At 39.2% G+C, this 27,247-nt stretch overlaps 1 protein-coding gene across 2 annotated transcripts in view; it reads right to left on the bottom strand.

Annotated features, from left to right (window-relative positions):
• The window catches only part of LOC126818535 (prostaglandin E2 receptor EP4 subtype), a 211,376-nt gene that overhangs the window by 170,104 nt on the left and 14,025 nt on the right, over positions 1 to 27,247 (bottom strand). The window contains exon 2 of one of the 2 annotated variants that reach the window (XR_008787835.1): positions 14,481 to 15,434. Coding sequence is in view for 1 of the 2 variants with exons in the window: in XM_050545998.2 (XP_050401955.2) it covers positions 14,904 to 15,434 (531 nt within the window). In the remaining variant the exon portion in view is untranslated. Of the gene's footprint in view, positions 1 to 12,671; positions 15,435 to 27,247 lie in introns of those variants that run through there. The other variant, XM_050545998.2, reaches the window with a different exon arrangement.

The following is a 27,247-nucleotide window of genomic DNA, read 5'->3' on the forward strand; positions in this document are numbered from 1 at the left end:
GGTTTTAGAGAAACTAAGAAAGGTTTCGATTCTCTTCCGTGACCTTTTGCTACACTTAAGCCAGCGAATGTGGGATTTCCTCGGTGCTTGGTTCGTGTTTACTTTAGACTCGAGTATTAGATGATCTTCTACCCACATTCACAATCAAACGCGAATCAATAAACAATTTAATTAAATTACCAAACAGATGCGAATCTCAGTTCGTCTCCCATTTTGGATTTTGACAAACGGTCAGAATGGAAGCTATCAGGAGATATTATTAAGGCAGTTGATAGAGAGATTTATTTTCTTCCATTTTCTATTTCAGTTATGTTTACAAAGAGAGAGGGGGGGGGGGGGTAACGTCCACTCGACACAAACTAGGTCATTTCGGGACTAACACATGGTTCAATTTTATTTCAATAATTCTCTTGCGCGTAGGGATCTTTAGCAGTGGGGAAAAAATTTGGAAGACCCAGAGAAAACCCATGGGGTTGGACAGGCGACCCTACACCTTGTCACAATCAACCGGTTAATCGAAACCACACTATTTACTGTGAGAAAAATTTGGCTCGTACCGAGGCAATCTTCATCGAATTCAAATTGTGTCGGGTTCTTTTACGGGATAGAAAAAAAACGAAGGGAACTGTCTTGGCAAACCCACGATCAATCCCCTGACCCGCTGAGCTACCCATGATTAATAAGACCCCCAATTATACTAACCGTGCTATATAAATTATTACACCCCATCTGCTCGTGATTCATTAAGAGGGATATAATCGACATGGACTATTCTGTATTGATAAAGGTACTTGAAGATAATCTTTAAAGCTAATAGTTACCAAGTTAATTAAAACATGACAAAGAATTCACTACTATATTTAGTCCAAATTTACACGTCTCTACGCATAGTTTTATAGTTTGGTTTAATTATGTCAAAATAAATTCGTTTGTGTAGGTGCGAGTGAGACAATGAAATGGGGTTTAACGTCCTACTTTTCTACAGCCGGGATAATGAAGACGAGAATACGTCATGCTGTGATCGAACACCTGAACGAATTCGAGCTGCAAGAAAACCCTTGTACATACCCATCCCAACGACACAGTTTGTAAGTGATAATTACAATGAAATGGGGTTTAACGTCCTACTTTTCGACAACTGGATAATGAAGACGAGAATAAGACATACAGTGAGCGAGAACGCCTGAACGAATTCGAGTTGCAAACAAATCCCTTGTACATACCCATCCGAACGACACAGCTTGTAAGTGATAATTACAATGCAATACAAGTGAAGGGTGATGACCTCAGATATTGTTTTTCAAGTCGAACACTGAGCAAGGCCATAGTTTAAAGACAATCAGTTCCATGTCGCAACAGAAAACAAATTGCGAAATTTATGTAAATTACCGGAATTGTCTTCGGGGCATGGTCAAAACAAATAGTTCGACTCGCTCGGGCCGACGCCAAGTAAATATGAACCCCTACTTTTTCAGTTATAATATAATATAAAATTGAACCATGTTAGACCCAAAATGACCTAGTTTGTGTCGAGTGGACGTTAAACCCCATTTCTCTCTCTCTCTCTCTCTCTCTCTCTCTCTCTCATAGATCAGGAAACTGGCAAAAGCTTGTAAATCTACAGTTATGCGGGGTTCAAAATATCCTAATTCAAGATTTTATAGATTCGGAAACTAGCTGAAACACAATAATGTATCCCTTCCAGAACAAATCAATTGCGGGATAAAATATATATTTCCGTCGACTGTAGAAATAATTTAAGATATAGAAAAATGAATGGTGAAAACTAGAAGGGAAAGTAATACAATATCACTTTTGTACTGCTATACGAGGTTCAGACAGTTCCGCCATCTTTTTCACGTTTTAATAGAAAACGACAACGAGTAGCAAGAAAAGTAAATTAACTAGTGAGATAATTGTTATTTGATATAAATAGCCTGATCATCATCACTCGTTCAATACAGAATTCTTGTTATAAACTCGTTCTAACAGCACATGTATTTGTTTTGAAACCCGAACGTTTAGTCAGTCCTCGGCACTGGTCGATGGATCTTCCTGGAAAAACTAGAACGTGCCTTGTAAGGGCACGATGTGTCAATAGAAGCCAGCAGACAATTTCCTTCTGTGAATGCGAACTGGTGGTCAAGTATTGACCGTAATCTGAATTGAGAAGAAAAGCAAGGAATCGTTCCAACAGATATTAAACTTATATTGAGAAAGCATCGTGTTGAAGAAATCAAGTAAGCGCCTGGTAAAGTTGTCGTATTTACTGACTGTCTTAGTTAAGTCTCTGATCTCAGACGTTAAGTGATATTGATAACATGTCATCTTAATCAGTCAAATCAACGTGTCGCGTTGTCAGGGATTCAATATACCCACGATGGTACGGATGTTGTTAAAACGTTATACCCACGACAATAACGGCGTATGTAATACTTTATACTCCAGGTGGTCCTGATGTATGCAGCACTCTATACCCAGAAAGTACTGATATATGCAGCAATTTATACCCTCGACAGTAATAATACATGTAGCGATATATACCCTCAGTAGTACTAATACATGCAGCAATTTATACACTCGGCAGTAATAATGTATGCAGCAATTTATACTCTGGGCAGAAATAATGTATACAGCACGTTATACCGACAACTCACCGTATTATCGACAATTCAAACAATAGCCTGCTTTACAATATTTGGGTATTCTTTCCGAGTCGCCATCTCACCCCCATCAGACAATTTAATTGTCCTCCTTCACCGACTTTGTTAAGCGCAAGCGAATTATTGAAATAAAATTGAACCATACATTATGTTAGTCCCGAAATGACCTAGTTTGTGTCGAGTGGATGTTAAACCCCATCCCTCGCTTTATATATATATATTGATAGAAATAGGTACTTCGGTATGAAAATATGGGTTAATATTTATATGAAATGTCGATAACTTCCTCGTTTTATTCAGAATATGCACTCTCTCCCTCTCTCTCTCTCTCTCTCTCTCTGTTTCGTTCGTTTGAGAATTTCGTAGACGACAAGATTTACCATGGCTGGATGGACCTCTATCAGTCATTATTGATATAAACGTGCCCTATCCGTATATTTCTGAACATATATTCTAGATATTTTTATTCAGGATAACTGAAATCCCAATCCCTATTTAAAATATTCACCAGGCCGGATCAAAAAATATTTCTCTCGATATATTTACACGAAACACTTGTTTAAGAATGCGGCCAGGAACGGGTTCAGATATTTAATGGTTTATGACTAAAGATGGCTGCCGGACGCCCCACCCATATACTTCGTGTAATTATACGACCTAATAACTAGTATGGGAAGTATTTTAGTTCGGTAGAAGAATCGGTATGGCGATCAATCATACACTACATGCATTATTTACTTAGTATTTTGAGCTGAACGTGAGAGAGAACGCTTTTACGAGCCCCAACATGACCATCTCAGTATTTTCTAAGTGGCCGCCATATTGGATCGATGTTATTCTCTATGGAAAGTATAATGGCGGGCGTACTAGGTAAATATTTGAATAATTATTACTGAAATGGTGGCCTGACATCTGTAATATAAGCTGTATACTATAATATATAGGCATCCATTGTACCACCTAGAGAAGTTCGTGAACTTAAAGTGTTCAACGAGATAAGTGTTACCTCGCTCTGGTTTATGCAGGTCACTGCTCTACGAGGATATATTAATGTTTGACAAAACATAATAAAGTTTCCTTGTTTTAGGAAAGGTAACATCGACCCCTGAAATGTTGTCCATATTGTCGTCTCTTGTATGTAGTAGTAGTAGTGAAATGAAATGGGGTTTAACGTCCTACTGTTCTGCTCCTAACCTGGGCTAATGAAGACGGGCATACGCCATACAATGTGCTATGAGGGAAATTTTGCCCGGGCAGCGGCAAGTGATTTTTTACGTGCACGCCAATGTGTACAATGGTTAGCGGGTGTGCGTTGTATCATAAGGTCTGTCATTGAGTCAACTGGCGTGGTTTCGATTTCCAGGTTGTACGTGACCAGGAGTAGGGTCGCCTGTCCAACCTCGTGGATTTTCACCGGGTCCTCCGGTTTCCTCCCCTACGAGTAAGTAAATTGTTGAAATAAAATTGAACCATGTGTTAGTCGCGAAATGACCTAGTTTGTGTCGAGTGGGCGTTAAACCCCATCTCTCTCTCTCTCTCTCTCTCTCTCTCTCTCTCTCCATTTTATGGGGTGGACGGGTTGGTTGGTCGAGTTCTAACACCTGTCTTATTTGTTTCATTATTCTAACCCAAACTATTTTATGATGGTTTATAGTGACTATGTAAAATCTCTCCACCCATTTCACAACACGGCATTGCGACAATATAAGGGTGAAGACATAATAAAGTCCGTCACTGAGTCATTTGGCGTGTATATGACAAGGATTATGATCGGCTGTTTTACATCCCAGGGTTTCTCTGTATCGTTTTTCTTTAATTAATACCATTGCTGATACATCAACCTGAATAGTTTTAACGAGTTACAATGTATATTGTATATCCTTTGCTTAAGAATCCTACTGTCTGCGATATCATTATCGTGGAAGGTGACGATAAAAATCAATTAATCATTGCACATCCTGGGTCGATACGTCTCTTTACAATAAGGGAGCCACGGTGGCTAAGTGGGTGAGACGCTGGTTCGCTAGCCTGTAGGTCGCGTGTTCGTTAGGGAATTTCCGATGTGGTTTCCCCTTGTCAGTGATGTAGGATAGATGGCCTGACAAGAACAGCTGTCTAGTCGTTCGGATGGACGAAAAACCGAGGTCCCGTAAACATTGGCGGTTGGAATTCGGTATAAGAGTAGGTCATAGTGCAGCTGCCCGGGCGAAATTTCCCTCATAGCACACTATATGGCGTATGCCCGTCTTGTTTAGCCCAGTATAGGAGAAGAACAGTAGGATGTCCAACCCCATTTCATTTCATTACAATAAGCAGTAATTACACTCATAGAAATAGAATTTTGTATTGAGAATTATGTTCTACTTTATTATTGTCAAGAAATAGAAGTGATTATGATTGTAAATCATATCGATAGCCTACTTGTAAACTGAGAGATTTCCTTTAAATTAATCCGAAATATTCTTGTATCGCCGGCCTCCCGTGTAGCCAATAAACCCCGTGTATGAATACTGTTTGATTAAGTTTAATCATTATGTAGGGTAAATAATATCAGTGTAAACGCTGAAATATGGATTCTGTTCGTCAGCGACTAAATCAATATCAAAAATATAATAGAGAAGTTTATCGCCCTGCGGATATGAAGTGATAGAAGACAGTTTAAAATGATTGGCTAAGGGAGATAACTACCTTTTTTTGATCTCACGATTCCCAGTGACATCCCCTTAACCATTTCGTCTGTTGAAATATCTCGTATACAAGCTTTTCGAGTGAATGTATTCCTTTTGATTTCACATTCCCAATCGTATATCCTGGGAAATATAATTGTTTGGGTATTTCATATTTCATGGACAATTCGTAAGTAAAGCTAAAGCTGGCTGATTTAATATGTAAACAATATTGAACATATTAAGGTAGCTTTAATTAATCTTATTGTCATCTTTACAAAGAAAATGAAATGGTGTTTACAGTCCTGATTTTTTTTTTTTTTTTTTTTTTTTAAAGTGTTGGTTTATGATAGAGAGAGAGAAATGGGGTTTAACGTCCACTCGACACAAACTAGGTCATTTCGGCACTAACATATGCTTGCGAATAGGGGTCTTTAGCAGTGGGGGGGGGGGGGAACGGGAGAAAACCCACGAGGTTGGACATGCGACCTTACTCCTTGTCATGTACAACCGGGGAATCGAAACCACGCCACTCAATGACAGACTTTATGATACAGCGCGCGCACGCTAACCATTCAGCCATCCAACCCTCCTGGTTTATGATAGTGACGCATGAAATGTTTGTTAATGTGGAAGGTAACTAAGGTAAGATGAATGTCCGATAATTTCAGCTTCCTAGATTACGGAGAAATTGAGATATGCCGAAATTAAATTGGGAAAAGACAGTTATGCATATGACATTGAAGTAAATTTTTATTGTTACATTAATATTGAAATCTAGGGGTTGACCAAGATGTCCAGCAAACTTTTGTAAGAAGCACTTTTGTCGTTATCCAACCCAGTGTTAATCTTTGCTTTGATTTCAATTTTCCGTACGAGAACCATCTCTTTGAATTCTGTTGTTTTTATTTCGTGTGTTATCCTGTACCCGTATTTGATAACCTACCGGTTATGGGTCCAACAACTATAAAATGTAACGTCTGCGACCCGATGGTAGTGTGACTCGCACGTCAGGTGGGAACCGCCCATAAAAAGACGGGCAGCTGGCTAGGGCAATGTGGAATACGAACGCACGCTGCACCCGGTCGAGGATGAACCAGATGTTCAATCTCCCGTGGACGCTTACGCTAATGCCGGCGATATCGTCATCGGTGCTTTGCCGGAGAACGTAAGAGTCGTCCTTCGGGAATTCAAGGCGGTGGCAATTTTTAATAGCGGGGAGGCTAAGACGGTTGACAGCATATGAAGCAGACATGCTGTCGGTTTCGATTACCAATTTCGTTTTGTACATGACATAAGGACAAATATTATAAAATTAATTTTTCTTTATTCTGTTCTTGAGGACACCGCCTAAAAATAACAAGAGCATCGGTACCGCTGCAATATACGTCCACATTCCTGGGGATCAAAGAATGCATCAACATAAATTATTGCTGTCTTTACGGTATAAGGAATACATATGCAAATTTCCAAGATGATCCATTCAGAATTGCAGCCTGTAGACGATAAGACAAAAATTGGGCGTAGTTCGGCCCCTGGGGGTTGGATATGGAACAAAATAAATATGTACAACTTTATGATGGATCATGCCGACTGGGATCCACATCTGTTAATAATTTCCACCTGCAGATTATATACTCACAAAATATTAACAAAAAGTGGGTGTGGCACCGCCAAAGCGGGGCGGATCATGCACTAAAATCAATAGTTGCCGTTCTTAGAGTATAAGAAGTATACCAAGTTCCAAGATAAACCATTCAGAATTGTGGCCTTCGGGGACGCTAAACACAAAGATAAATGTGCAGTTAATCAACTGTGTCATCTATTTATTTTGTGATTTCGTTTTAGTTTTGAAGGATCCAAAAAACTTCAGGGCAGGAAGTATTCATTCGCACGTAGATAAATGGTGGAATATTTTGTTGGAATCTCCGGATTCTATCAAGGTTTTTATTTGGTTAAGTGACGGAGTTAATGTAAAAACTTTCATAGTTTATTTTGAGGGGTCTTCTGGAAATGGAAAATATGATCATGATCATAGTTATCCACCTTCTAGAATGTTTTCTAACTCTATCTCCTGTCAAATTGTTCAAGATTTTATCATAAAGGAAATTAAGAACCGTCTTTTCACGGGTACCATTACTGTTTGGAATAAAGTAAGTGAAATATCCCCGCCTTACGTAGTTTCTCCATTAACTGTGGAGCCTATAAAACCGCGTCTATGTTTAAACAAGAGATATCTCAATTGCTGGATGAAGGGTGTCCTATTTCCGTAGAATTGTTAAATGATATTCCTAGATTTGTAACTACTTCTTCTTTTCTAACCAAATTAGATGACACAAGAGTGGAACTCACGCAAACTTTTAGGTTTTCAGTGACATAACGTTGACTATATATGTATAAATAAGATAAAACCAAGTCCGAACAATCCAAACCATTAGACAAATTTCGAAGTCCTAAAAAAACGGTTTAGACAAAATGGTGTAATCATCAAATGGACTGTTCACCGTGTACAAATTACACGACAAACAGTGGTAACAGGTGTCCGGAAGAGTAAGCTTACCCTGCCTGGCGCCACACCCGTCATAGCTGCATCCAAACCATCTCGGTAAAATAGCGTGATTGGCCAATAGAGTATCCGTATGCAATGTATGCAACACTATTCCTTTTGGATGGAAGAATTCTGCTTTTATATACAATACCTTAAATACTCGTCTTTCTTCCTATTTACGATCTATTAGCGTAAATAACCTAATTTATATCGATGACCATTTCATTGAGCAGATAAATTCTAATTTGTCTTTATCAAACTTAGAACGCGCGAAAATGGCCATTTACGTTTATTGTGAAGTTGTAGTTCGTCTTGGTTTCTTTATTCGTTTGCAGAAGTCAACTTTAATCCCGACGCAATGTTTGGAATGTGGGTGGATGCGCAAAAACAGACTTTTCGTCCAAATGTTATCGACTTTGAAAGAAGATGTATGTATTTTATCGTTAGAATTAAGGGAATAAATTGCATTTTGGGGTTTGCCATCTGACTAGCAGGGTTTAAACCATGAGTTAAGGATGAGCAATTGGTTTTGTGTTTGTCTACTGATGCTTTAAATTTAAAGAACTGCCTTGCAATTTTTATTGTACCTTGGCAGCGCCGTGATACATTTGGTAGTCATGGCACCATTGGTTCCAGTGTGGCGCATGTGCAAATGTCAAATGTCATTTCTCTGCTCTGCGACATATTCCCACTGACCTGTTTTGCTTAATTTTGGGGCTAGGAAGCTAGACTTTTGGGAGAATCGCTCTATATATATTAGAGGGTAGCTGTGAAAAGTTCAGCTTGCTGGATTCAGTCAAAATGGAGATATGGACTCAATATAAATGTCTAAATATGGCTTGACCAAATTTCATTTCTGGTGCATGATGAGAAGGGACCAATTAGGCAGTGGTGTTCAGTGCTGCGCTCTTTGGCAATTCCGTTCCTTTTTCGGCTATTCTCATGTCTCCACCTGCTTTTTTAAAATATTGTAGCTAGGAATCTGAAATTGTCAGGGAATCATACTACATGTATTCCAGGGCGAAAATGTCAGCAGGCTAGCTCAAGTAGAACTGTACCAACTGTACATTTGAGGCTGTGACAAGCCTGAAATGACATTTTTCGATGACCTCCCATCCCACCCATGTATATATATAGTGCGTGGTTCTTTGCTCTATGGAAGTAGGGTCGCCTGTCGTGGGTTTTCTCCGGGTTCTCCTGTCTCCTCCCACTGCTAAAGACCCCTACTTGCCTGGTTTGTGTCGAGTGTACTTTAAATTCCCCCTCTCTCTCTCTCTCTCTATCCCTCTCTCTCTCTCTCTCTCAAATGGCCTCATTTCAATTTATCTAAAGCTAGGAACCTGAAAGTTTCACAGTACCTACGTACTATCGATAGGAATGTGGTGTTAACGCTTCATTTCCGATGCCCAACGTGACGTCATTTTCGACCGAAATGAGAATGTAATTTGAACTGCATGTTAAAAAACCTTTTAGATTTAGGCGAAAACGCATCTCCGGGCACAATTTCCTTCATAGCACGGCTAAATCTATTTATTAAGGCCAGCTCAATTTTTGTCAAGGTCGCTAATATGTATATAAGGTTAGGGCACGTGATTGTTGGCGAGATTGTAGGTTAGGGTTAGGGTAAGTATTGGGGCTAGGTCCAGGGTTAGGGTTGGGATTAGCGCTAACACTGTTTACATCTCGTGACCTATGACGAAAAATTGAGCTGGCCTTATCATTTAGCACTAACCCTCATAGCACACTGTATGTAATATGCCCGTCTTCATTAGCGAACTCGGCGCAGACAAGTAGGACGTTGAATTCCATTTCATTTATTTTTTACCGCGTTCACAAGAACTGAGATTTGTAAAGTCAACCTTGACTCCGGGTATACGACTTGAGACTTTTAACAGCTGTGTTAAACTACAGCAATGAATTTAATGAATTTCAGCTTTTAAAGCAAACTAATGTTTCCTTTTGAACGCATTTAGTCGCGGTGTGATGTCCATGCTAATGCATAATTGCAATTTATTTCACAGTGGACCAATTTAATGCTGTACAAGGAAATTGGTTTTAAAAGACTCTAATTTCGTTGTTGTTTTAAACAATAATAGAGTTTTAAATAACCCAAGATAAATATTACATGGGGTGTTTTGTTTTTAAATTTCAAACACCAAAATATCTAAAAAGAAACGTCTACCTACATGGCGTATGAAATGAAATAAAATGGGGTCTAACGTTCTACCGTTCTGTTCCGACTGGGCTAATGACGACCGGCATACAGTGTGCTGTGAGGGAAATTTTGCCCGGGCAGCGGCACTATGGCCTACCCTTATATCGAATTCCAACTGCCAAGGGATCTTTTACGAGCACACCAATGTATACACGGGACCTCGGTGTTTTGTTCCATCTGAAAGACTGGACAGCTGTCCTTGTCAGACTCTCCGTCCTGCACCACTAACAAGGGGAAACCACATCGGAAAATCACAATTAACTTTCTCGGCCAATGCAGGGATTGAACACGCGACCTCCAGGCTAGCAAGACGACGTCTTACCCACTTAGCCACCGTGGCTCCCAAACAACTTTTCGCTGACAAGGGCAAAATGTCCGCGAAGAATACAGTATCACTAAACAAGTTCCTAGTCATTTTAACTGCTTAGATTGCATCAGGTGTTCACTTAATACAACTAGCAAGATACTAACATGGCCCCACATATGTGTCTACAGTCTATTTAAAATACAGGTGTGACGTCATCCTTTGATGTTGACGTACCATTATTTCAAATAATGGTACGGGCAATGTGCCAAACGTACATTACTTATACTTGTTGAAATTTTGGACCCACGAGTGTCTGTATTTTAAATTGTTTAATTATCTCGAGCTTAAGACATTAATATAATAATTAATGTCTCGCTCTCGACCATTAAACCACGCTTAATTCAAGAAAGTTTCTCGGAATTTTCCAGCCTGTTGTGCAAGGGTGATGGTCTGGTCGTTCGGAGAATATATTTTTATGTAAAAAAATAAAATTTTCGTGTTTTTGATGCAAAAATTTATTAGTATTTTCAGCAGTCAAGAGACGAAACACACGTATCGTAAACAATGACTGATAGTTAAAGATACATTCTGGGATAATGTAAAGGCAATTTGCTGAAAATTTCAGTCAAATTGGTCCTCTCTGAACCGAGAATTGAGCGATTGAATTTTCGGCCTAGCCTCGATCATCATAACTAAAGTCGGTGCGATAAAAAAAACATAGTCTCGATTATCCATTTCATGATTAAATCCTGAATGAAAGTTGAGAAGCAAATCGGATCTTAATCCAGTAAATATCGCAGACTAGCGATGACATCGAGATTTGATTATGGCCTGGATGTTAATTAATGTCTAATTAATAATTTAGATAACATTTCAGGCCTAAAGAAAGACCTGCAATAGACAGATCTAGCTCTTGCATAATGTATGTTTATTTATCCATAGTTCAGATAGTTGTCTGCACCAAGACTGATATTCCAACTGCCAAAGTTTATTTTACGTGCACGCCACACTACATGGCGTATACAAGCGTGGTACAGAAAATGAAATGAAATGGGGTTTAACGTCCTACTGTTCTGCTCTTAAACTGGGCTAATGAAGACGGGCATAAAGTGGAATGTTAAACCCAATTTTTTTTCATTTCTATAAGTCCACACACAAAATTGTGGTGGCTTAGCATTAGATGAAGCGGTTTAGGAAGAGAGGGGGGGGGGGGAGTGCCATGGTGTACTTAGTTTAATCATTACGCACAGTAATAGGGCAAATGTATTGTAAATCGGGCGATGATTGCCGAGTTACAAATAGACGAGTTAAAGATATTTTCGTTAATATCTAGAATGCCTTTGTTTAAGATGTCTATTTTGGGAAAAGAATGTGACCGTGTGGGTCAGAAAATGTCAAAATACTCTATTGATATTTGAGCATGACCGCCGGTAGCCAGTTAATTACATTAAAAACATAAATAAACCCGTTAGCAATGGAACATTCCAACAACAATGTAGATGGTGGGGTGGGGCAGGACCGGGTGTAGGCTTTAGGGGCTGCAGTCCATGAGCCGACAGATGAAAGGACTCAACAAATTAAGATTAAATTATTAAATTAAGTACATAAATAAACCCGTTAGCAATTGGACATTCCAACAACAATGTAGATGGTGGGGTGGGGCAGGACCGGGTGTAGGTATAAGCCTCCAGACAGATGGAGCGACTCAAGAAATTAAGATTAAATTATTTCATTTGTGAATGCATAATCAAAGTATAAGTATTTTAATTATCCATTTACAAAGTTTGTTCATTTTATTTACTATTTTTGATCAAGACTTTGATGTCAAGGAATTTTGGTTATACCAGGGGCGATCGATGGGTAAAATAAACACTGCACTATATACTACGGGCGACCGATGGGTAACATATCCCTATATATTTATAACGCATAACTATCTTTCTGGAGGCCTACAAAGTCTTAGTCCGCGTCTGGTGGGAACGGGGGTAAAATCCACTTGACCTATGACGTCAGACATCTGATTAACTAATCAGCGTTGATGTTTCCAGGAGGTTACCCACAGTTCCGTGCACCTCACGCCAAAACCTCGCCTTAATAGACCGTTTCATTGGCTAATCCCTCACACCATCTGGAATGCGGGTTATATAGCAACTCTTCCAGATCTTAGTGTAGTAAAGACAAGTAAAATGAAATTTTGAACTATAAAAAACGAAACGAAATAGGATCTGTGTTTTACTCAGATTGTCTTAATCCGCGTCTGGTGGGAAAGGGGGTAAAATCCACTTAACACGTCGATGTCATAGAAGATGTAGTTTTATGTACAAAAATCCATACAATTAGATTCACAAATTCAACATTTACATAAGATGTACAAGCTATAAGAAGAACTTTTAGATTTTAAATTTAAGTATACACTATTCAAACACAGACGACATACAGAATTTAAAGACAATTAAATATCAATTATCAGATACCGCAATTTTCTACACAAGCAAATATTGTGGAATTAATTTATTTAAGGACATTATAAAGGTTGAAAGATACTTTTAAAAAGTAATAAATCTAGATAAAAAAAAACAATCTCACGCCTGAAACAGAGGGGGTTATTTTTATAATCAAATGTTTACTTTACTGGGCGCTTTTGTAAAGTGTCCGGGGGAGGGGGGGGCGAATGGTTAGCACGTGCGCTGTTTCATAAGGCCTGCCATTGAGTCAACTGGCGTGGTTTCGATTCCCCGGTTGCACGTGACAAGGAGTGGGGTCGCCGGTCCAACCTCGTGGGTTTTCTCCAGGTCCTCCGGTTTCCTCCCACTGCTAACGACTCCTACGTGCACGCCAATTATGGAAATAAAACTGAACCATGTGTTAATCCCGAAATGACCTAGTTTGTGTCGAGTGGACAATAAACCCCACTTCCCTCTCTGTTTTGTAGGCTTTAAAACATTTTAAGTACTTAGACTTTTAACTCAGAATAAAGCACCATAAGCACAATATAAAACGTTCAATGCAGATAGACGAGCAAGCGTCATTTTTAACATAAAGGGAGACAACTCGCAGGATGCCACCATAGATTCCAACATTGACTGTTAATTCGGTGCCAACTTTTCCGATATTTTCGTTGGGTTGGACGCTTTCTACCACACACGAGGCTTCATGTGACACTGTCAGATTCAAACGTCTGTATGAGGTTGACCATGGAAATCTTGAGATACACAATATGGAAGTAGCGTACAAGTAAAATGTAATTATTCGTCGCACCTGGCAGAATATGAAAATCCAAACGATCCTTTTTATCTATAATCAACAAGTTACCAAAACTCGCCATATGAAAAACAGGGAAGAAGTACACTCAGAAATTTTATAAATAACAGAAACTTTCTTTTCCGAATTACCAAAGTATAAAGAAACCATTTAGTAGCTGCATCTTCACTAAATATGGTCTCTATAATTCCAATAATTTAGGATCCCAATATGGCTAACTCCAGTCCTGGTTTTAGCTTAATATGTAACATATCAAAATACTCGCTAAACTTTTATCCATGATTGTACAGTATCGCATTATAGGTGATTTAATATACTAATATAAACTATATACATATACAGCATTCATGACATTCAACGATAATACAAACAATAGCCCAGTTGAATAAGAGTTGATCTCATGAGATATTCAAATCAGAGTCAGTGGCCTGGATGTGACGTCAATTTGATACCAATTAGAGGGTCGATTAAAATTTCAAAACTTGCGTCCAAACTAATAACGTCACTGCCAGGGCAAAATTCCCATCATAGGCCGTAATCCCGATTTTATTGTCCCGGTTGAACCCCACACGATTCATTCTTTATTTACACTCAGCGTTATATTTTGTTAGAAAAGTAGGATGTTAAACCCAATTTTCATTTCATTTTGTTAGCTATTTGAACTCTATTTCAGACGAGAAGTGGCATCGGATGTTTTAGAATTAAGAAGCATACCCTGCCACGACATAGTGCACCGCTTACAGATAGTTGCAATGACGGTTGGATTTCAAAAACCGAGGCTACTGCATTGGTAGAAGATAACCGCTGGGTCAACGGTCACCAGCAGTCGATTAAACTCACTCAATAGAAGCCTTGCGTCCACTGGCTAAATCTGTCTGTTAAGGCTAGCTCAATTTTTGTCAAGGTCGCTGGGATGTAAATAAGGTTAGGGCACGTGATTGCTGGCGAGATTTTAGGTTAGGGTTAGGAAAGCATCGGCGTTTGGTCCAAGGTTAGGGTTGGGATTAGCGCTAGCCCTGTTTACATCACATAACCTATGACGAAAACTTGAACCGGCCTTATCATTTAGCACTAACCGCATCCACGGACCAGTAAAAGCGGAAAGAACGGAAGTAGTCACAACAATCCAGGCCAGTGACTTTTTCTTGGTTATCAGAACCAGAGAGCAATATTTATTAAACAAAGCTATGGGTAAGTAAACAAGGTTTACAAACCATCAGAAGCAGGTTTAAGTAGGTTGATTTTACGGATATGACGTAGATTCTGGAATGTTTCGAGCAGCTAGGGCCTCCGTTTTACCTTGCAGTTCATAATACTCATCTTTATTTGCTGTCTCACTTCTCTGTCCATTTTGGGCAGTTTTCGGCCTGCCACCGAGGCAACTTTCCCCGTACGATGTTAAAGGTATCAATAGGGATTTCCCACTCCCTTTTCTCAAATGTGTTTTGTTTAATGGACTACAGCACTGAAAGTCCTTGAGAAAATGTAACTTGGGTGAAGAGTTCTCTGGTTTATTTTCGCACAACGCTTTTCTTTCCGGTAGAGACGAGGCCACTCGTTTGAAGTCTTTTTTCCAGGTGCTATTGTGGATACGTTTGTCGTCGGTTGTGAATTTACAGTTGAGTATGGCCCAGATGCGAACAAGTAACTCTTTTCTAAAGAGTATGTAAACCCAGGGATCGAGGATTTGGTTAATACAAGCCATTCGAATAGCCCACAGGTCAACCGCGTGATTTACAGGCTGAGTTTTTGATTGGTTAATAATCAGCCTCACCTGAAATTAGAAAAAAAAATTAAATAAACGAAACGAAGGATTAAAATTGTTTTGAAGAAAATGTCAAATGTAGAACGTGACTGGATTGTTTGTCGGTCAGCTTCAACTGGGCGAACGTTACATAATCCCTCGACACATTTACACGGAAAGGGGTTAACAATAAAAAAAACAATATCCATCTCGTCAACGACGGTTGTTTGATGTCGTTTCACTTAACAGCTAAATACCAAATTTTAGCAAACACGCCTTGGTTAACATGGATTTAATTCGCACGTACCTGTTGGTAACTGCTTTAAACGTGCATTATGTGAATAGAGGGCATCATGGGCTTTAAAGATGTATTATGTAAGATTTGGATAAAGATCTGACAGTTCTCATTATAATAGTTTAAAAGTAAATAACAAAAAGTGGAGATATTGAAAATTGCAATCAAATTACTTTATTTTGAGCGAAGTTATCAGTGTTCGAAACTTTCATAAGAATAGCGTATAATCTCGATTTTCATTGCAACCATTGTTACAATAATAAATTGAATTATTAAATCGCGACCCCGTTTCAAACCAGAGTTTATTATGGGTTATGTAAATAAATGTTTAAATAATAATATATATAACATTTGGGGCCAAAGTAAAGACCTTCCCTTCACAAACTGTTTCACAGAGTATTACGAAAGTCTTCTAATATCTCAGTAAAAGGTGACTCCCTTCAACACGTGACGTCATATCACGCGGCGTCAATCATTGGCTCTATGGCGCGACATTGCTTACATATTAAGACGTTACTGGTTCGGGCAAAATGGCGCCTTTTACTTATTTTAATACCCATTTATACTAAATAGGAAATAATTTTTACCTACAAATACTTCAAACGTCTTTATTTATTTTTCTAATACATAAACAAAGATGTTTTAGAATTTAATTTCCAGAAGGAAAAAAGTTAATATCTGTGGCTCATAAAGTCGCATCTATATTATCCTTATCAGTGATTGTAGCGGCCTAGCGAATATTCATGCTGATCAGTGTGAGACCTTCAATGAACGGGGGGGGGGGGGAGCGAATGGTTAGCACGTGCGCGCTGTATCATAAGGCCTGTCATTGAGTCAACTGTCCAACCTCCTGGGTTTTATCCTGGTCCTCCGGTTTCCTCCCACTGCTAAAGACCCCTACGCGCACGCGAATTATTAAAATAAATTAAATCATATGTTAGTCCCGAAATGACCTAGTCTGTGTCGAGTGGACATTAAACCCCACTGCCCCCCTCTCTCTACCTCTATCTCTCTTACCCCCCCCCCTCTCTACCCCCCCCCCCCTCTCTCTCTATCCCTTTAATGAACAGATTTAATCCTTACATAATGTGTCTTTAAGTGGAATAACAATGTTTTTCATAAATAGCTCTACACCATATATACTAAGTCTGTATCTCAGGTCGTTTTACGCAACTTCTGTTTACGATTCAGCTTTTGTTACACTAGGAAAATAGCAAATGTTATCGTTCTGTCTAATGCATTTATCGAGTTATTAGGCTTGTTTAATATTTTTTATATTACGACGTGGGTTCCAGGAAACGGAATATAAATACTGTAATATCTCTGCTGAATGTCAACTGCCGGGTAATTTTAAATAATATACAACGGCTAAATCTAGTTGTTAAGGCCAGCTCAATTTTTGTCAAGGTCGCTGAGATGTAAATAAGGTTAGGGAACGTGATTGTTGGCGAGATTGTAGGTTAGGGTTAGGGTTAGGATTGGGGCTAGGTCCTGGGGTAGGGTTGGGGTTGGGATTAGCGCTAGTCCTGTTTCCATCTCGTGACCTATGACGAAACATTGAGCTGGCCTTATCATTTAGCACTAACCCGGTGCTCCCTGGCGAAACTCGATAACGAAAGTGAATTTTTAATATTTAAGGGGAATTGGGTAAGAATAGATAAAGAGCTGACAGTTTTCGCTATAATAGTTCAAAAAAAGATAATGAAAACAAAATGTACTGAAAATTTCAGTCAAATTGCTTCACTCTGAACTGAAATATTAGCGATTCAATTTTAGGATAGCCTCGAACATCATTACTAACTATTGCACTGCGATATTTTAGGATAGCCTCGAACATCATTACTAACTATTGCACTGCGATATTTAGTAGATTTGAATACATTTTGCGATGAGTTAAAATGTACCCCCCCCCTCCCACCTCCTCTTTGAATATGCAATAGTTAATTCGAAAAAGAGTTAAAAGGCCATCTTTACATTTTACAAATTATTTTCAATAACAGTTCAAATGGACTCTTTCTAACAGTTGTCAACTTTAGAGTTCAAAAGGCCATCTTTACAATGCACTAGTAAAGTCAAAATGCCCCCTTTCTTTACAATTCGAATCAGCATTTAGTTAATTCGAATACGAGTTATAATGACCTCTTTGAAGTACACTAGTTAATTCGGGAGAAATGGGGTTTAACGTCCACTCGACACAAATTAGGTCGCTTCGTGACTAACATATGGTTCAATTTAATTTCAATAATTCGCTTGCGCGTAGGGGCCTTTAGCAGTGCGACTTGACTGAATGACAGACTCTCTGTTCCTTACGCACACACGTTAACCGTTCGGCCATCTATGGTATGGTGCTTGTATTATTACTAGATATACGGTTACAGGTAAGGCTAAATGTTGAAATAGAGAGTAATTGTCAATATTTTATATAGCTTATACCTGGGTAGATAAACCATTATTTAAACAAACCCGATGATCAGACGGAGTAATCATAAACCATGTTCGTTGATTTAATACATCAGTTTTCATGGCTTTCGTGATTTTTTTATATTTATTATTTTTAGTTTCAGGTGTGTATGTGTTGCAAATGATCCTATTTTCATTATTAGTATATTTGCCAGGTATTATGCAATTCATCCCACGACATGGGTTTGATGACCGATGATTTTGCATGGGACACAAAACCTTATATTTATATCGTTAAGTGGGCCGAGGCATTATCAATAGCTTAAGAAGATTTGGTCAATGCGAATGACACTATGCCAAAATGTCTTTTAACTAACAGAATACTTTAGGTTTATATTGTTTTAAACTCTCTAATATCAGTGTGTGATAACTCCTTGGGGTCATTTAAAACGAATCAATTTTTATTGGATTGTGCATAGCCTTAAATTCTATATTTATCGTTTATTCAGCCATATTGTGTATGGCACAAAACTCTATATTTAACGTTTATTCTGCCATATTGTGTATGTTCTTAAACCCAATAATTTACGGTTATTCTGTCATATTGTGTATGTCCATAAGCTCAATAATTAACGGTTATTCTGCCGTTATTCTGTCATATTGTGTATGTCCATAAACTCTATAATTAACGGTTATTCTGTCGTTATTCTGTTATATTGTGTATGTCCATAAACTCTATAATTAACGGTTATTCTGTCGTTATTCTGTTATATTGTGTATGTCCATAAACTCTATAATTAACGGTTATTCTGCCGTTATTCTGTCATATTGTGTATGTCCATAAACTCTATAATTAACGGTTATTCTGTCATATTGTGTATGGCCATAAACTCTATAATTAACGGGTATTCTGCCTTATTGTGTATGGCCTAAAACTATTGTTTATTGAAATTATTTTTTGATAACTACAAACAAAATACTGAGCGTCATTAAAATATATTTATCTGTGCGTGGCCTTAAACTCTTTTAACCTTTTTTATGGCATGGTTTCGATTCCCCGGTTGTACGTGACAAGGAGTAGGGTCGCCTGTTCAACGAATCCTCCGGTTTCCAGTTACTGCTAAAGATCCCTACGCGCAAGTTAATTATTGAAATAAAGTTGAACCATATATTAGTCCCGAAATAATCTAGTTTATGTCGAGTGGACGTTAAACCCCATTTTTGTCTGTCTATTAACCGTTATTGTGGCATGTTGGGGCTTTAATATTTTTAACAGTAGATATTCATGTGGTTAGCAGTTGAACGGGGTTAATAAACATATGTCTAAAACAAATATAACCGACAAACACTACTTCCAAATATCACAACCACTTGTACATTTTAATGGGAAATTAACAAACATAATAACACACGTGTAGAACACGTTTTAAACTAGGACACTGGGTATTAAATATACAAGATAGACGAGAACAGTCAAGTTGTTAAGGGGTGGAAATGGTCCGACTGTTCTACTCCTACTGGGATAATGAAGACGGGATACGCCATACAGTGTGCTATGAGAGAAATTTTGCTCGGGCAGCGGCGCTACGGATTACTCTTAAATCGAATTCCAACTGTCAAGGGATATTTTACGTGAACGCCAATGTGTACACGGGGCCCCGAGATTTCGTCCCATCCGAACGACTATAAGTTGACCCTTGCCAGGATTAAGGGGTGGTGTTCCCGGCTAGGATGTCCAGGCTGAGGAAAACCTCTTAATGCACGGGCATGTCTAATATACCTCCGACAAGATCGGACTCATTATTGCGTCTTTTTTGTAATTCACTGTTTTGTTTTCCTTTTTGAGAGAGAGAGGGGGGGGGGATGGGGGTAACGTCCACTCGACACAAACTAGGTCATTTGGGGACTAACACATGGTTCAATTTTATTTCAATAATTCGCTTGCGTGTAGGAGTTTTTAGCAGTGGGGGGAAAACGGAGGACCCGGAGAAAAGCCATGATCTTGGAGAGAGAGAGAGAAATGGGGTTTAACGTCCACTCGACACAAACTAGGTCATTTCGGGACTAACATATGGTTTATTTTATTTCAATAATTCGCTTACGCGTAGGGGTCTTTAGCAGTGGGAGGAAACCGGAGGACCCGGAGAAAACCCACGAGGTTGGACAGGCGACCCTACTCCTTGCCACGTACAACCGGGGATTCGAAACCACGCCAGTTGACTCAATGACAGACTTTATGGTACAGCGCGCACGTGCTAACCATTCAGCCATCCAACCCCCCCGCCATGATCTTGGACAGGCAACATTACTCCTTGTTACGTATAAGCGGGAAATCGAAACCACGACATCTGACTCAATGATAGACCTTATGATGCAACGAGCACGCGTTACCCGCTTGGCTACCCAAACCCCTTTTTATTTTGAGAGAAGCAGGTACCATTACAGGCTCGGGACTGTACAGCGCAGTGGACACTTACGACTGGTCCCGCTCCCATTCGCTTTATTTAATATTTGTTGTTTATTGCTTTCAATGTCTGTGTAGTTTCTGACTTGTCCGCATGTTTGTCTTTTCGGTTTGTTTGAGTGGGGATGGGGTCGAAACGTGACATGCACCGCATGATGCTTAATTACTCGAAATTTGCAAATAAGAATCTAAATATGGTGATCCGTGAATTTTCCTGGTGGTGTGGATATGCTGATCACCAATGGTCAGGGGATATTTAACGTCGTGTTACTGCCGTGTACCCTGCGCCATTTCTTTTTGCCTTCTGAACGACTAGCCGTCTATCCGTCCTACACCGCTGCGAAGGAGGACAATATGCTGGAACATACCATAACTTCCTGTTTAGTGAAGATAGCTCAAGTAATTTCAAAGAAAAATAGGCGAAAATTACCCCCTTCCCCACCAACAAAAAAAACCCGTCAAACTTCTGGTATTACACACAACATCAGTAAATCAGACGTTAGTCTCAATAAAAACAAAACCAAGTAAGCCAATACAGTTTTACGGGAAGCAATCGCTGGTTGTATTCTATAAGCAGAACGTTTCGACAGAAGATACTTATCGAAACGTCGTGCTTATAGAATACAACCGGTAATCATTTCCCATAAAATCTCGAGGGGTTGGATGACAGAATGGTTAGCGCGTGCGCGTTGTTTCATAAGATCTGTCATTGAGTCAACTTAATTGCCGTGATTTTGACTCCCCGGTTCTACGTGACAATGAGTAGGGTCGCCTGTCCAATCCTCGTGGGTTTTCTCCCATTGCTTAAGAATCATACGCGCAAGCGAATTATAGAATGAAATTGAACCATATGTTACTCTCTCTCTCTCTCTCTCTCTCTCTCTCTCAGTAAATTAAACATTCTGGGCATAATGGTGCTTTAAAATAACAAATTACCATTAAGTACACGTGTTTGTGGTCCACATACCATCGTCAAATACAACGCATTGTTTTTACATAATATTAAAATATATCTTGGCACAGTATAAAAGAGAATAGTAGTAGGGTGGCTAATTGTAGACGTGCATATCCTCTTAACAATGTCTAATATATGAAATATGTTGGGGTGATTAAAAAAGCAAGGACGGTCTTCTGGGAGACATTTTAACCTTATTAAATCTTCAGCTATTGTCCTACAAAACAAAATTCTTAATGAAGTTCTTTGAATTAAAATTATAAACAGTACTTAAAACTTGCTTTATAAACAAATAGCCCTACAGAATACTATAGTACTTAAAACTTACATAATACATACTCTTCAAAAAAAGTAGGGGATATTCACAAACTGCGGAAATGCACTGCTGTTTTTATTAGAGGTAACCAGTGTATGTTAATAACAGGCCAATTGCCTACACATGAACATAAACAGTTCATATGGGCGGCTTATCTGACGGCCTCATTTCATTGGCAAAGAGATACACTATCAAAAGTGAAAATGGACGTTTTTGATTTTTTGTCTTAATAATGAGTAATTGCTCCACCAATCCTCAGACATTCAGCAATTCGTCGTGGCATGTTCCCAATCGACCGTCCAATCTTGATTTGGGGCAATCTGACCCACTCCTCTTGCGGTGCCACGGCCAATTATTGCAGGGTTGTCGGTTGACCTTGACGTCGACGAACACGTCTCATGATCATGTCCCAGACATGCTCTATAGGGGAAAGGTCAGGACTCTTGGCTGGCCAAGGCATATGGACAATATGGTGATGCTGGAGGTAGTCATTCACGACACGAGCGCGGTGGGCACGGGCATTTTGATCTTGAAAGATGAAACGTCGACCTGCACGTTGAGCAAAGGGCAGAACTATCGGTGCCAGGATATGGTTACGGTAGTACATACCAGTGACGCTTCCTTGAACAATATGCAAGTCCGTTCTGCCAGTCTTGGAGATTCGAACCCCACACCTAACAGACCCACGCCCGAATCTGTCATGCTGTCTGACTTTAACGTTAGCATGTCGCTCATTTACACGCCTCCAAACGCGAGCACGCCTATCAGTGAAATCCAGAGTACATCTCGCCCATCGACGATTACCCCTATTTCTACACTGCCTACACCATCGACGCTTTTGACAAGTGCTGGCGAGTTAATGGGGGCACAACACGCGGTCGTCGCGCATGCAAATGGGTTGCATGTAGCCCATTTCTAATCGTTTGGGGTGTAACCCGAATTCCTGTAACTTGGTACAAGTTTAAAGAAATCTGATTGACCGTTTGTCCACGATTTCGCAGGACCTGTGTACGAATTTATCGATCCAGGGCTTGTGTAGTGGCTCTAGGACGACCTGCACGAGGTCTATCATCAACATTGTGTGTTTGTTGGTACCGGTTCCAGCGTTTGCTGATCACAGACCGTGACACATTAAGCATGTTGGCTACTGCTCGCTGTGTAGAACCCATTTGAAGCATGCCAATAGCACGTAGACGTTCATCATGTTGAAGACGTCTCGTTGCAAATTAAACGTAACACACTAAAGCAAAGATATGCTAAACAATAAATCTTATGCAAGAACCGATAGGAAAGCAAACATGGATAGGATAAACCAGCACGCGGCAGTTTTCATTAAATTTGACAATGAACCCCTCCCACGTGTATGGCGGTATTGCGTGTCGCATGTGCAGCTCAGTGGCTCTGTTGGGGCGATAAGTTCTTCATCTGTGAACATACTCTCAAAGCATGTCAAATGTCCATGACTATTTATCATATCACAACCTGCATAGGTATGTGCATTTGAATATCCGTTACTTTTTTTTTGAAGAGTGTCGCCTGATAATGAAATGAATTGAACGGAGCTAAATCGCTAATATTTGGCAACTAGAATGGGCATAACTGGGTCGCATCACATATAATAATGTAACATGAATGTATATAAACTGATTTATATTCAATCGTTTCTGTCTTTACTGTAATTTCGAATCAGTTATTTTCGGCGAAATACGCGAATAGTTCAATTTGAATGTTAGTCTTTGGCGTCTGGCTATTCCAGTCTACACTGGTAGTATTCTCTAGTGAGATATGTTTAGCCTCTTTCATCGAGTCGCTCCATTACAAGTGGCGCTAGGAAGCATTCTGGCACGCGATTCGTGTGCCAATTTTAATATTTTCATTTTGTCGTAAAAATTGGATATCAGAAGCCCATCTGTTCACGGTAAGATAACAACATCATTGTTGATGTAAATTGCCCAATAAGTCGTGTTTGCAATGTCGAAGACAGTTGATGATAATATGATAGGGACTCGCGTTCTTTAAATGTGTGTGTGTGTGGGGGGGGGGGGTGACCGAATAGTTTGCGTGTGTGCGTTCAATCATAAGGTCTGTCATTGATTCAACTGGCGTGGTTTAGATTCACCGGTTGTACTAAAATTAGTCCTGAAATGACCCTTGACAGTTGGAATTCGACAAACAGTAGACGGGAGCGCTCTTATCCTGTAAAATTTATCTCGTTATGCCACGATGTACAGCGCAAGTCCGTCTAGAGTAGCCCGGTTGATGCAGCAAAGTAGGATGTTAAACCCTATATCATTTATATTTCCCCTTACCACGTCTTTCACCCTGCAACACCCTGCATCATATCACATGTTTCAGATGAAACCCGCGGCGGACTGGGTCAAAGGGGGCCCACCCACCAATATAATTCTACCATTCAGTTTTTAAAATGAATAAATTTAAATTTTCAAAAAATATGTAAGTAGAAACAAAAGGATGTAATTAAAATTTTCCCGATTTTGTTTTCTTTAGTAATTACAGTTTACATGTACTGTAAATACAGCTGTCAGTACACAGTAGAATACAGTAGATACCAAATGTAAATACAGTGTTTTAATGAATTGTTGATTTTTTTTTAAATTATGTTTTTCACATTTCTAAATATTTTCAAATAGTTTACTTGCACAGCACATTATACACATTAACAGATAGTTCAAAAGTACAAAAGTATATTTCAAGCAGTCCACTATATTAAGATCAAGCAGTCCATTATATTAAGATCAATCGGTCCTTTATATTAAGATTAAGCAGTCCATTATATTAAGATCAATCAGTCCTTTATATTAAGATCAAGCAGTTCACTATTAAGAGCATCGTGTGAGTTCACTAGACAGGGGGCCCAATTCCCCAGGGACCCACATGCCATTGGGTAAGCTGACAGCCTGGTAAGTCCGCTACTGGATGGAACTAAATAAAATATTATGGTAGGTTAATTTTAGCTGTTAATTTAACAGGGGGCGTATAAAATCAAACAATAAAATATCAGGCTACCGTGAGTATATCAAATCAAATGTTTCAGATGCAACTTAATAAAATAGTATAAGTTAATTTCAGCTGGTTGATTGGATGCCCTTTCTGGCACGCTGTAACGTCCTCTTTAACAGGGGTGGATAAAATCAAACAATAAAATACCGTAGGCTACGTTAACGTTATCATAACAACAGTTTTCATATTATTTACATATGGAAAACAGAAAGTTGAAAATCAACACACGAACGTGCTTTTATGGAGATGAAAATATATCATTAACGATTTATATAAATATTAAAGATTGTTAAAAGAAATAGACCTACATAAACTGATGTTGGCCTGCACAAACAGTTTACGTTGGTATATCAGAAGAAAACAGAAATATGTCTCATTCATTAACATCCTGGGCATTTGAAAACCAAAAACTAATAAAAATTTGTTTTCATGGAAACACAAAAATTATTAAATCCGAAAAATTTCTAATCAGAAAAAGGCACCACTGTAATAAAATAGATTGATGATTGTAAACAATTATCACACAGATGTCTTTAACGGTGGCTAAGTGGGTAAGACACTGGCTCGCTAGCCTGGAGGTCTAGCCGTTCGGATGGGACGGAAAACCGAGGTCTCGTGCATAAATTGGCATGCACGTAAAAGATCCCTTGGCAGTTGGAATTCGATATAAAAGTAGGCCATAGTGCCGCTGCCGGTCAAAATTGCTCTCATTGCACACTGTATGGCGTATATGCCCGTCTTCATTAGCCCAGTGGGAGCAGAACAGTAGAACGTTAAACCCCATTTTATTTCATTTCATTTCATTTTCGGTGTGTTTAACGTGGGCTTTTATATTGGTTGACCTCTCTCCGCTAATTAGTGTAAGTTTCTAAAAATAGACAGTCGGTTAATTCAATCTAAAAACGTGTAAGCCATAATCGAAGAATGTCTCCCTGGCGAAATGCGGCTGTATAAACATCCAATAATTGCTTAAATAGGAAGGGTAAATCTTTCAACTGTTGTTACTCAGGTAAATTAAGCACAGAAACCATTAATCACACGAAACGCTGTTTAAATCTTGCTTCGATCTTCTCATTTCATTCAAAACAGAGAACTTTAATCCCAGGGGCGGATCCAGAGAGGAGGTTTGAGGGGTCCAAAACCCACCCTGCTCAACTAGATAAAAAAAAGTAAAACAACACTTTTATGAGAAAAGTGTCACGGTCGTGTACTTTATCATCAAATGGTGGGATGGGATGGGTAGGCAAAAGGCGAGATACTGATATAGACATATGTGATATCACAATTAATGTTTTGTTATCAATGAAATTAAATCACAATGATGTGATCCTATTAATTCATTGTAAAAATTGTTGGATCTCTCTCTTTAAAACGCTCAATGTGTATGTATGCCTACGTTATTTGGGGATGATGATGGCATCATGAATTGTCAACTGTCAAATCTCCTTAACAGGAACCTGACAAACACCTTTCGGCAAAAATTCCTGGATCCGCCCCTGAATCCGTGAGAGAGAGAGAGCGAGAGAGAGAGAGAGAGAGAGAGAGAGAGAGAGAGAGAGGTGACATGTAACGTCTATTCGACACAGATTAGGTCATTTCGGGACTAACATATGGTTCAATTTATTCAATAATTCGCTTGCGTGTAGGGGGACTTTAACAGTGGAGAACTCCCAGAAAACCCACGAGTTCGACAGGCGATGTTTCTCCTTGTCACATACAAGCGGGGATCGAAATCATGCCCCTTGACTCTATGTCAGACCCTATAACTGAAGGCGCACGCGTTAAGCCACTCGGCCACCCAACCACTCGTTTTCTTTAGTTGTTTGTTCTTTTATTTGTCTGCACTTGCTTGTACAGCCTGTGCGAGCAAGGTGTTTCTTGTGTGTGTAAGATGTTGCGTGTGCGTGTCAGGTGTTGCAAGTCCGACAATGAGAGAGTCTAGTCGTCCGGATAGGACAAAAAAGGGAGACCCACCTGTGTATACTGTGTGCTGTAAGTAAACGCACCATTAACGACTGTACCCCCCTCCCCCTCCCCCGCCCACCCCCTATCATCATTACTAAAGTCTGTATGATAAAAAAGAAAACGTAGTCTCGATTATCCATTTTTTGATTTAATCATCAATGAGGGTTGAGCAGCAGATCGGATTCAAACACCTCTATTGAAATTGCATCAGCTAGTTCGACGTTATCAGAGTGCAGTGCACTAACCAAGGGAGAGGATAAAAAAAATCTATAAACCTAGAGATAAAAAAAAACAATTTTCAATCAGGAATGTTATTTACAGTGTAAGATGGCTTTAGCAGGTACAAACATGCACTCCAAAAAATATCAAAATAAACAGAATCTAAGGATTTTGTCCTATTTTTAATCAAAATCGAAATTTAACGATT

Source organism: Patella vulgata, chromosome 4, assembly GCF_932274485.2.
Source record: "Patella vulgata chromosome 4, xgPatVulg1.2, whole genome shotgun sequence".
NCBI lineage: Eukaryota > Metazoa > Mollusca > Gastropoda > Patellidae > Patella > Patella vulgata.